This window comes from Lathamus discolor, chromosome Z (assembly GCF_037157495.1).
Source record: "Lathamus discolor isolate bLatDis1 chromosome Z, bLatDis1.hap1, whole genome shotgun sequence".
NCBI lineage: Eukaryota > Metazoa > Chordata > Aves > Psittaciformes > Psittacidae > Lathamus > Lathamus discolor.
The window spans coordinates 1,403,706-1,416,186 of NC_088909.1; the positions used below are offsets into that span (position 1 = coordinate 1,403,706).

General features: G+C 49.9%; 1 protein-coding gene across 2 annotated transcripts in view; it reads right to left on the reverse strand.

The window, feature by feature from the left end:
- The window catches only part of ZFHX3 (zinc finger homeobox 3), a 152,646-nt gene that overhangs the window by 31,586 nt on the left and 108,579 nt on the right, over positions 1 to 12,481 (reverse strand). For both annotated transcript variants that reach the window (XM_065661869.1, XM_065661870.1), the window contains one exon: positions 241 to 348. In XM_065661869.1, coding sequence (XP_065517941.1) covers positions 241 to 348 — 108 coding nt within the window. The remainder of the gene's footprint in view (positions 1 to 240; positions 349 to 12,481) is intronic.

Below are 12,481 nucleotides of genomic sequence, written 5' to 3' on the forward strand. Positions count from 1 at the left end.
GGAAGCTCCAACCCATTGCCACAGCACAAGCCCAGGGCTGTGAGATGGGACACATGACCAACCACTGAGTTGGTGGCTGCATCATTTTGTGTGAGTGTGTCATGAAATACACCCAGAGATTTCACAACACTTGTGTCAGGCTGACAGTCCTGCATGGCACACACACTGAAGAAAAGACTTTTGCAGACCGCGGCTCTTCCCACTTTCATTTCCCGGATTTAAAGAGTGGCCAAAACCCACCTGTCCATTTACTCTGGTCCTTGTCCCCTCCACCCTCTTGGTCCTTGGCAGGCTCTTCAGCATCACCAGATGTTTCATTGGGCCCTTCTGCATCTTCAACGGATTCTTCTGCAACAAGAGAAGCAGAAAGTGTAACATAAAAATGGAAGTCAAAACAGAAGAGCAAATAACTGTCACTGAGCAACAGCCGATGTTTAAGCACAAGTGTGGAGTGGTAGTTATCAATGTCACCCAGCGCTCTGCCAACACTCTGCTAGCTGGTCAAGAAACCACAGCGGAAAAAGGTGAGAGATGAAGACCCACTTCTGCCACTTACAGCTACTGTGGTGTTATGTACAGTAAGACATTTGCTCAACATTAGAAAGTTTTACCAACTATGTTGTGGGTTAGAGAAGTGTCCAGGACCGACCAGAGTTTCCAGTACCTTCAGCCTCAGCTGCCTTCTTCACACTCATCTCAAGATGTCTGGACTGAATGGTACTGTGCGGTACTGACCCTGGTCACTGAGACCACTAAGTTCACCATAGAAACACCACTGCTCACTTCTGCTCAGGCCAAGCAAGGAGCAGCACTGTGTCCTGCAGACATGGCTCTGACATAAGGCACAGGAAGAAGACGCTGGGGGTCTTGTTTCCATCCCAGTCATGGGAAGAGTTAGAGCATGCGGGCAGCATCACGCAGATGCAAAACCATGAAGGGGAAAAAACACTCTGTGACGGACTGAAGGTTTAGAACAAACCATAAAGCGCTACCGCCCCACCATTAACCAGAGCACCCACGTGCCGAGGCGCAGAGCGTGTCGACACAGCATGGGCTGCTCCTCACCACATGGGATACTGGGAGCGGGGTGGCTGCAGCTGCCATACCTTGTACACCAGGGTCCAACACTGCATTATCATCAAATACCTTGGGTATTTATGAACAGTGTAGCAGCTCGACAGCTATCACATAATTGATGGGGGCTACATCAGCACTGGGAAGAAGGGTACTTTTAAGCCATTATATCCTCTTTTAGCAGAAGAGTTTATAATTTTAACTTGCATTATCTGGTCATGGTAAATCCCACGCTATCCTGAGGTTTTATTTGAAGTACCCAACCAGTTAAAGCACCACCCCCCAGCCTCCCCCTAACAAAGACAGGGCTAGAAATCAGGATTAAAAATGTGTATTCGGAGATTGCAGATGCTCAGCAGTGCCCTTTGTGAATGTGACAACCTAAATCAGGGAGGAACTTGTAAAAGCACCCAGAGACCAGCACTGACATTAAGTGGAAGACTGTAATTTATCCTCTACCTCTCTTTCACTCTTCTAAAAGCTGTTGAGGGCTGCAGGGATCCCCATGGTCTTCTCCTGGCAAAGCAGGACCCCAGGGTAAGAAGTGCAATGGGTGGCATCACTATGCAAAGGCACAAATTGCTGCTGCAGGGGTGAGATGAGTGTCTGCCTTGTGAGACCAGTGCTCAGGTTTGCTCAGAGAAGGGCTGTGAAAGCAGCAGCTGCGTTCACAATTCAGAAAATAAAATTCCAGTATTTTTTAATTCCACTGTAGGGAAAAACTCAACAAACTGCTCAACCTAACCTAACCTAACCCAACCCAGCCCAGCCCAACCCAACCCAACCCAACCCAACCCAGCCCAACCACCTTGGCCGGGCTGGGGAGCAGGCACTGCTTGGGCTGGGTATGGCCCCCTCCTGTCCTTCAACCCGAAGTCCCCCAAACAACAAAGGGTGCCTGGCACGGCGGCACTCCCGGCTGTGACCCGGAGGTGTCAGCACTGGCATGGGAGGAAGAGGAAGGGTGAGCCGGCAGCCGCTCAGACGCTGTCTGGGCTCTAACCTGAGCATGTGGAAATAATACACATCTTCAAGTGCACTGTCTGGTTTGAGGGGAATAAAATAGGACATTCATAAGCAGTTACACCATCTGTCTTTATACCATCATCATCATCAACAACGGAAAAAACAGCTCTTTAAAATGGATGAAAGCCCAGGCTGACAGTAACGGGAAAAATGTGAGCTATGAATACCAATAACGGCAGAAAATGATTAAAAAACAAGGCTACAAACAGAAAACGCTCCTGCCCACAGCCCCTCCTGCCCACAGGCACAGCTCGGCCCTCCACAGCCCCTCGCACCGAGTGGCCACTGCACCCCGAGCCAGGACACGGCTTCCCACTGAAGACGAGATCTGCCTCCCAGGCTCCAACACCTCTTTGCTGGGCTGCAAAAAGCATCTGCGTGCCTCAAACCTCCTCCTCCTCTCTCTGCTCTGAGCTGATTGCTTCTGACGAGTGTTTCTGTTAAAGTGAGCAGAGCACAAGACACATCTGCCCAGGGAGGCTCTGAGTCAGCTGGGAAAGGTCCCTATGTGCCTCCTTGCTCCCAGGGCCTTTGCTGAGGACAATCCTCCTCCTCTCTCTGCAGCACACCCTGGGCCCTGGGGATGCAGTGCCTGGCACCGTGAACCAAGGAAGGGGAAGCCATAACTCCTGAGTGCCTCGTTTGGAAGGCTGGGTGCAGCTACGCTTATTGCACTCAGTCCAACTTACAGCCACCAGTGCTCAGGCTGACCCCAGGGATGGTCAGGAAAGCATCCTCAGCCACACCACAGCTCAGCTGGCCATGTGCTCTACGGACGGCTCTGAACTGCAGAGAACCAGCCTCCAGCAGACTGGATGCAGGGCTCAAGTGTGTGATCTGACCCGGCTTCTAACAGTGAGGTCCTCCAATACTGAAAACAAAATGCGGAAGAGGATTCCTGTTCCAGAGGATCTACACCCATGCTCTCTGATGACCGCTCTGCAGTGGCAGCTCCAAATGCACTGGCAGGTCTGGGTAGCAAACACATGCATGAGTGGTACCCAACCATCATCCTCTGGTATTTCCTGGGGGCACCCTTCTGAGAGGACAAGGCCAACATCACATCTGGTAGGGAATGGTCTGCTCTTCTCCTCAATGAACTGCACATGCAACAAAGAGCTCTAGAGCTTCCCTTTTCATTGTTTGCAAGTCCCAGTGTTGAGATGTTCCCATCCTGCAGCCCAGAGCTGACCACCAGCTTCCTTAACATCCACAGCACCCAGAGGACATACCCGCAGCTGGCGTGGAAACCACCTCACGGCCAGCTCCCAGAGGCTGAATGAGGCTGTGGTCAGCAAGATGTAGGCAATTTATTTACAAACCACCGTGACCCTTTTGTAACTGTTTGACCATACCTCCTTGAGGCTGTACACACTATTAGGACACATTCACCTAACTGCTTGACTGTATGTTACTTAAGAAGATGGATAAAATCACCAGTTTGTAGTTCAGTAGTACTCAGCTTAAACCCATGCATCCTAACAAGTGTCCCTGTTGGGGCTGATACCTAAAGGGCAAGAAGTCCCTGCGGCATGTTGCCAGTATAATGGGAGTCTCTGCCAGTCGAGGACTACAACCAGGAATTTCAGAGACTGTAGCGGGGAGGCTGAACCTGGAGATGTGGAGCTCTGCCATAGGAGATGGCTTGTAAGAGGACATGGGTTTGACTTCCAACCTGGGAACCTTAGTAAGGGGCTCTGGAAGGCCAGAGATGCTACTGCAGGTGTCAGACTGGCATCTTTGGTTTCCAGAAACTCCAGCTTCACAGCTCATGAAGGAAAAATGGACTCCATCCTCTGAAGGGAGCTCACCAGGGGAGGTGCAAGAGCTGCTGCTGTGAGAGTGGCATGGGGGAGATCATATCCCAATGAAAATACAATCTACACACAGACCCCTGTGCCTGAGTGCCATCCACGAGGCCATAATGCTTTATAAATAAATTTCCTTAAAGGAATTTTCCAGCTGCTGGGGTTGAGGTCAATACCAAGAGCAAGCAAGTGTAACCGGGCACCTGAGTCCAAGGAGCTTGTTCTTACATCGCACCAAATCCGCTCCATGCAAAATTCTACAAAGAGTCTTTTCTTCCTTCATGAATAAATAATTTTAGACAGTGGTATTTCCTTTTAATTTTAAATTAAACCACTCACTGGGGAAGGGCGAGGTGGGGGAAGGGGAATAAGAATCTGGAAAATCATGGGTACTGACATCTGGAGATGCCAGGGAATCTCTGACTCAGTTATACACTGAAAATGTGCCCAAATCCCCACCAAACCACGCTGCTGCAATGCTGCCACTTTCAAAGCCCGGAAAGTTTGAGGGTTGAAGAAATCTGCAAACCTCAGTTGGATCCAGGCCAGCTTGATCAAGACCTCTCATTTCTCCTTCTCTCACATGGATTCTCCTTCATAAACCCAGCTCTCTCATCCAAAGGGATAAGGGGCATTTCAGAGGTGGTGGAAATGTAGGGATGGAAGGGAAAGAGCGTGCGCTGCCTCTCCACCCTCCGGCAGGCTCAAGAGCTGAGAAACATTAGCTGTCATGAACCACAATCAAATCAGGTTTGAAATATTTAGCAGTGGCTTGGAAAATGCGGTGCTGCAGCTCTGACAGGCGAGATGTGCAGACACCCATTTTCCATTATAATGGAAATATCAAGCCTGTTCTGAATATGTATAACCTAGAAAAATGTATTGATTTTTCATTCGGCATTAAAAAAATGAAATACCCTGCAGCTGTCAAAAGCCTTTTGTTAAAAGCTCATCTTTCCTGGAATGAGGTTTACCAGAAACAAGTTTTAATTGTACACAGGGTCTCTCCTTTGAAACAGAAAGAATGCCTTATGCTCCCCTTTTCAGGATAAGTAGTTAAGAAAGCCTACAGACAGACAGGATTGAGACATGGGTGACTTGAGCAAGCTGACGCTGTCAGGGGAGGTGACAGCCTGTGTGCAGTTGGCTGCACAGGCACAGACACGCGTGTGGCACTGCCAGGAGCTGCTGCTGGCGAGGGGCTGCATCGCGCTGGCACCAGGTCACAGCACTGCGCCGTGGCCCAGCCTGTTGCACAAGTTCAACTGCTCCAAACTACTTCGAATATGAAGGGCCCTGGGAGGATATGTGCCGTGGTCTGGGTCCTTGCGGGAGCAGGGTGGGGGCTTCCGGTGGTCCATGGGGTGTGATGCCTTCCTAGGCCCTGGGAAACCCACAACGAGCTCAAAATGCTGGTGATGGCTGTTGAGGGTTCCAGTCGCACAGCCAGAGGCACGGCTCTTGCTGGGGGCACACAGAGCTTCCCAAGCCACAGGAGCGAACACTGGTTTCTCTTTTGTGTTTTTCTGCCCACCTGCATTTCAAAACACTCGCCCTGAAAGGGCTGCGCTTAGCGCACAGGCCTGAGGTGAACAGCAGCACATGCGCTGCTGAAGCTGGTAGTGACCCACAATGGAACAGAGCGAAGGCAAACCCTGCCACTGCCCTTCAGCCTCCTGAAATCTGGGAGAGAGCACAGCCTCCAACAGGTTTGTGGGAGAAGCTGGCCTGGGTCAGGACACGTAGCAGCACTGCGGACACAACTCCACTGTTTGTTTGTGACCAGCCCAACAGAAAAATACCTCTCGCTGCCTTGCAGATAATTTGCATGTGAAGATGGGACAATCCATCCACATGGTAATGCAGGTAAATCCATGTTCAGAGGTTTCGTGCCATCTTGTATTTCTCACCCAGCTCGAGCTTGGCTGGATCTCTCATAAGGTAACCTTGGCTACTAGGCAGCCTCTGCCCTTGCAGTTCAGATTCAGGATGCATGTATATGCACAAATACACTCTGTGCTTGTTCTAACTGGTTTATTCTACATAGACTTGTTTATTCCTATTGTTTTCCTGAATGGAAAAGCAGTGAACAGAAAGCACGAGGCAGAGGTTATAAGAGTAAAAACACAGAGCTCCAGCCCTGATGCAAAAGCTGGTGAGTAAGTCCTATCATCTGACAAAAGGCTGCAGAAAAACAGTAATAATCCTACATGTGCCTTCGATTAATGGCACCTATGTCCATGCGGGCCCTGTTTCAGAGCAAGGGCAGAGCGTATCTATGCTGCTTTTGCTGACAGAAAAGAAAATACTGCCCATGAATGTGTCCCCAGCTGATAAAGCCATCCACAGTTGCCTATCTTCTCAAGGCAAAGCTTATCTGGCTTTTGTGCAGTTAACTATAAAGGCCAGTGTTCAGATAAATAAAACAAGAAATTCAAGACCAGAAGAACTGTTTGTTCTTTTTACTTTTAGCTTATATTCCTTTGTTTTCTCATCCAAAGAAAAACCTCAGAATTTCTGGCCAGTTTCCCTGAACAGATCTGAAACTCCTCCAACAGCATCCAGGTCTCTGGTTATCTCGCAAACAAGCTTCTTGCTCCACAGAAGTGAGAAGAGCCTCTGCCAGATGTTAGCATCTTTTCTTCTTTAATGCAAATGCTTTTCCTAACACAGATGTTATTTTTGCAGTTGCTCCTCAGTGTCGGTTCCTCAGGCACGTCTCCAGGGGCTCAGCAGCACCATGGCCATCCCTAGAGATAACTGTGAAGGATGCTGGTGCCTCCACACAAAGAGACACAAGTCCAAGAACCCCTTCCCTGAGCCAGCACTGACTGCTCCTTGTCCCTGGCCACAAGCCTGTCTATTTTTTTGTAAACTGGGATAAATTTTAAGTCAGTGGAACCCAACAGGGATTTGCCCCCTTGAATTTGAGCAGGACCAGAAAGGTTGCTGCTATTTTCACACACAAAATGAAAGAAAAAAAGGCAAATTCCTTGAGCATGTTTGTAGTGGAGCGTGATGTGATTGTGTTGTCATTTATGGGAAATAATCGCAAGCCCATCTCTCCCTTTCCCCCCATTTTCCAGTCCAAATAACCATGAAAAATTACACTTCAATGTCAGGAGGACAACAAAGGAGGGGCTTTCTCCTGCGGCTTGACGGCTTTTCAGCCTCCCCTTCTTTGGACAAAACCTACCTTCAATTCTAGTTCATTTTAAACGTGATCTAATAAATGCATCTTGACAAGTTCCTTTCTTTTTTTCCTTTTAAACAGTATTTTGCACAGTTTAACCTAGCTCCAAACTGGAATCAGCTGGAAAGGAGACTCATGCAAAAACACAAACACAGATCAAACCACAAAAGAAAAACCACAACCACATCTCCAGCTTCAGGTCTGTGGGGAGAGGACCCAAGTCCACCACTAAACCATGTCCCTAAAGACCACATCTCCATGTCTCTTAAATATCTCTAGGGATGGTGACTCCACCACTGCCCTGGGCAGCCTGTTCCAACACTAGACAACACTTTCAGTGAAGAAATCTTTCCTAATCTCCAGTCTAACCCTCCCCTGGTGCAACTTGAGGCCATTCCCTCTTGTCCTATCACTTGTTACTTGAGAGCAGGGACCAGCCACACCTTGCTACAACCTGCTCTTGCTGAGCTGCACAGAGTGGCAATAGGTTGCCAGCATCACTGATCTGCTCCAGGCTCCCCACGCGGTGCAGCATCACCTCGGCCAGGCTCGGCCACGTTGGGAAGCGGCTTCAGTGACCTGTGGAGCCGTGTGAACACAAATGTGGGGTTCAGAGAAGCCAGGGCACTGCAAGATGTTCCACCATTTAGAAAATGCACTGGTGCTGCGCATCTGCACGTCCTCAGCTACGCGAGCAGAGCGAGGTGTGCTAAGGAAGAGCTGCTTTGTGCTCAGGGTGAATAAGCTCACTCCAGAAAAGCTTTTTAGATTCACAAAACCCCCCAGTGCTAAAGCCAGGCTGAAGCTGAAGCTAACTTCAGCAACTCTGAGAAAAGGCACATTTTGAGAACACTGTAACCGTAACAAACTGAACTATAATTAATTCATACTTAGCCATAAGGGTTGGATATGCACAGGCGTGCTCCCAACAACCTTAGTTCTGCCATGTAACATCATCATAAGCCATACTTAAATCAAACACTGAAATGCCCCATTTCTGGCTAAGTTGCTTTTAATATATAACTTGTACAACGCCTACTCTGTTCTCACTCTCCATGGTATCGCTCCAAGGAAAAGTCAATTAATGTGTTGCTGACCTTCTTTCTCCCCCTCCCCACGTGCTTCCCAACCCAGCATGTTTGGAGTTCTTTCAAGCTTAGCTAAAAACTTAGGAAAGCCGTAATTGTAGTGCCCTGGTTTAGGGACGGTTACAGTATTCTTGGAGCACACCATACCATCAGGTCCTGACGCAGATGGAGGTGGCCCACGAAGAACAGTGAGGCTGTCCTGGCAGCAGGAGAGCTTGACCAGCCGGCAGCTTGTGGCTATGGTGTGGAGTCTGTGGCAACTCGACCTTCCCTATCCCTGGTGATGAGGGCAGGTTTTTGTCATAAAGAAAGGGAGAAGTTGATCAGTGGTTCTAAGCAAATGTCTGTAAGGACTGTTCACACATTGGGTGAGTCCAAACAGGTCTGGTGAATCAGGTCTGGTCCGTTCATTCTTGACTAGATTGCAGTAATGTCAGTGGCAGTGTCATGTCACCAGGCTCTTCCTGGAGCTTACTTCTAGGAACTAACAATATATATGAACATGGGAAATCATAAATGGCCATAAATAATATGCATAATAAAAAAACAAAAGAGGATCAGCCCAGGGAATGCTTCTGCCCGTGAGGCAAAGCAAGGTGTGAAAGAGGTTTTAGCAGGGCTGCTTGGACCACCAGAGTCAGGGAGCAAAAAGGGGTGACTTTCTGCTGAAGCACAGAATCACAGAATGGTTTGGGTTGGAAAGGACCTTAAGATCATTCAGTTCTAACCCCTTGCCATGGGCAGGGACACCTCACACTAGACCGTGTCAACCAAGGCTCTGTCCAGTCTGGCCTTGAACACTGCTAGGGATGGAGCAGATGAAGCAGACGAGAAGTGCTGCTGTGCTGCAGAGGTTGGACATGCAGCCTGTGGTGGCACCCAAAGATATTTCTGCAGAGAGCCTTGCAGGCTTTTAAGAATACTGAGGAGCATCCCCTAGGACCTCTGGAAGGGCAGAGCAGATACACCCAGCAGGTATCTGCCAGCAGGCAGATGTAGACAGAGACTACACTCACTCCGGCCAGCTGAGGGGGTCTTGACACTTTGGTCACCAAGGCGCGTTACCTCCATAGGTTAACCAGACATAAAAAGGAACCTGGTATGAAGTTGCAATACCAAAGCATCTTGGTGTGAACAGCCATGGTGCTATCCCTCTGCTGAAGGTCAGAGGCCATGGCAGCAAGGCAGCTCCACAAACACAAAGCTTTATTTTCAACTCTGTCAGTCAACAGCACATGAGCCATCCATACTCTCCATGCCTCCCCTGCTTCACTGGCCTCTACATAAGCTTTAATTCAGCCACAGCTCTCTGACACCAAACACAGCTTGGGCTGGTGTGGAAGAAGGAGTAGATAACATGCACAGCAAATACCTGCTGATGAGAAAAAGCAGCAGAGATCCAGAAAACTCACAGCTCTACAGCTCTGGAGCCATCCTTGAGGACATGCTTGAGAACTCCCACATCACCCACCACGACAGAGATGGCCATGTCCTGAGCTGCCCCTTACCTGGGTTTGGGTTAGTGGCACTGGCAGAATGTCAGTAATTGCGTTTCCCTTTGTACTAACAAGCTTTCAGCAGCAGAAGACTTCAGCTTCCTGCAGCCAACAGGCCCTTATTCTCCACCTCTCTTGGCTTCAAGTAATTGAAAGCGACTGCAGTTTCAGCCCTGACTCTCCGGTATTCCGCTGCACCAGGGAGGTCAGGGAATGTCAAGTGAAGCCTTTCCCTTCACCTCCCCACCACCGGCCCTGCGTTATCAGCGGCAGCCGCCCCGCAGCCCCGAGGAACAGGCAAAATGACAGGGGCTGCTAAGAGCCATGGGAATGGGAACACAGCCTCCTGCAGCAGGGAGGGAGGGAGGGCTTCCCACCGCATCCCTGTGCCACATCCAACTGCAGAGCCCTGCTGACCCCGCCACCGGTTTTATTTCCTCTTACTTTGAAATAGGAGATAGGCTCCTTTCCAAAGAAACTGAGTATTCATCCTTTCAGGTTTTTTTGTGGTTTTTTTTTTTGGGGGGGGGGGGGTGTTTGGGTTTTTTTTTTGGTTTTTTTTTTGTTGTTTTTTTTTTCCAGCAAGGCAAAGCTCTTTCCTCTGTGATGCCCATGTCCCCTGTGATGCATCCGGGAAGGATCTTTCACTCGCCACCAAATCTAAGGTAGAGATGGAGGGTGCTGAACAGCTGCTCTAACTCCCACCTGATGCGCAGAGGACTAAGGAAAAGGGAAGAGCACAGAGAGGCTCCCAAGAAGCTTCTGAACGTACTCATAGCTCACAAGCTGCCTGGCCGGCAGCTCAGCACATTGGCAGCACTGGGTGGGTAACGGGCCGGTGTGTGGGGAGGACACCCTGGGCCACCCCTGAGTGGCTGCAGCTCCCTGCTTAGCTCCCTCAAGTGCTGATGGGGGTGCTGCCAGTGCTCCACGGATTCAGAATGCGCCTAAACACGACCACAGCACATGCAGGTGGCAGCTCCAGCACCGGCCTGTGATAAGAATTTATTTCTCTCAATTACGAGCGCTTGTCCCCAGTCTCAGTTCATCAGTGCGGCACGGCTGAGTCAATGGAAGCTTAGTAATGCTCCCATTGCATGCACAGAGGCCGCCCGCAGTAGCAGCTCTGGGGAGCGGGTTCCCAGCCTTCCTACCCCTCCGCTCCTGAACCATGGGCCATGCAGGGTTTAAGGCCAGTTCAGACACAAGCTCCCTCTGCGGGGTCTGAGGCGTTACCTCCACTCCACACAATTGGCACATGTGCTCCGAGTGGGCAGCACCCATCCATATCCATATGCTTAATCTCCACTGCCCATGCATATCCCTCTTTAACAGAAGGCTTCCCAGGGTGCTTTATGTATTTTCAGATGAAGTTTTTGGCTTATTTATTGGAGCTTGATCTGAAATATCTGTTTCCTTCAGCCCAAGACCATTCAGAAATAACCTGTGAATGTCGCAAGTAGACAGAGAATGAATCTAAATATTGCCCTCAAAAAGCAAATACAGGACAAGAACACCAGAAAAAAAAAAATCACTGATGACATCTCTTCGGGAGTCCTCAATAAAATAACTACCCTGCTCTCGGAAATCTGTATTCAAAACAACCACAACAGGCTGCACATCACAGGAGGGGAGGATGGAGGGATAAAGTGAAGCATGGATGAAGCCCCCCTGGCCCATGTGCCCTGGAGCTTGGGCAGCTTCGCCCCTAGTTTGGGATGTCTCTGGGCTTCAGTTTGGTTTAGATAAACAAATAAGCAAAAGCACTTCCCCTGCTCCCATTCCACAGTGAACCATAGGACGAGGCTGTTAACTCGCTGCTACGACTCCGTTCTGGCACTGCTGGCGTGCTGCCACCACCACAGAGCAGCTCCCGAACTTCCCAAGCATTAACCTCTCCTGGAGAGCAGCGTGGGGGGATGCTCTCCCACTGCAGCCTGCTCAAGAGCATTATTGATCCAACACACACTTGGTGCCTTCAAAGTTGTTTATGATCAATATGCAAATTGCCCATGTCATTGATCTGGTATTAATTTTCAATTAGGAAACCCACAGGGGGTCTCCCAGGGTCAATATCTAACAACACGAGGTAACTCCACAGCCCAGCAGCAGGACTGATGCTGCCCAGTGCCTCTGGGGCTGTTCCTGCACCCCCTGCCCTGATCGCTCTGGATGCCCCAGGCACTGCAGCCTCCTAGAGAGGGACCAGTGCCCCACAGCCCCCAAGGCCCCTTGTCCACCTGCAGCTCACAAGGGCATGTGCCCCCAGCCACAGGTATTTTGCTTCCCTGTGCGCAGGGAGCCAGCCAGCTGCTTAAGGCAACCCCACTGCAATTGGTTTTAGACATCAGCCTTCAACATACAGTGCCTTTAGCACTAACACGGTTATTGATATGGATGGAATGGACAAAACACAATGCAGCAGTGGGCACTGCTGGACAGAAGAGTTCCAGATCTAGGTGGAACACAGAAGCAGCTTTCCAACGGTGCAGAGCAGGGAACCAAGCACTGCATTCTGCCATCTGAACACCAGCTCCATAAACCTGCACATCTTCAGAATACACGCTAGAAGTGGAAAAGATCCTTGCATGTGCTCCATCAGATTAAATAAAAGAGAAAGAAATCATTGAAATTGCCTCGTAAAGCTAGAGAAATGTGTCTCTTTCCAGCAAAAGGGACCCACGCCATCAGCTACCTGCCCAGCTTCCTTCCTGTCCGGGTGGCCCAAAGGGAGCCCAGGGTCGCACCGGGATGTGATGCCCTTGCTGCAGCGGGTGGCCAGTCTGCGCACACCCA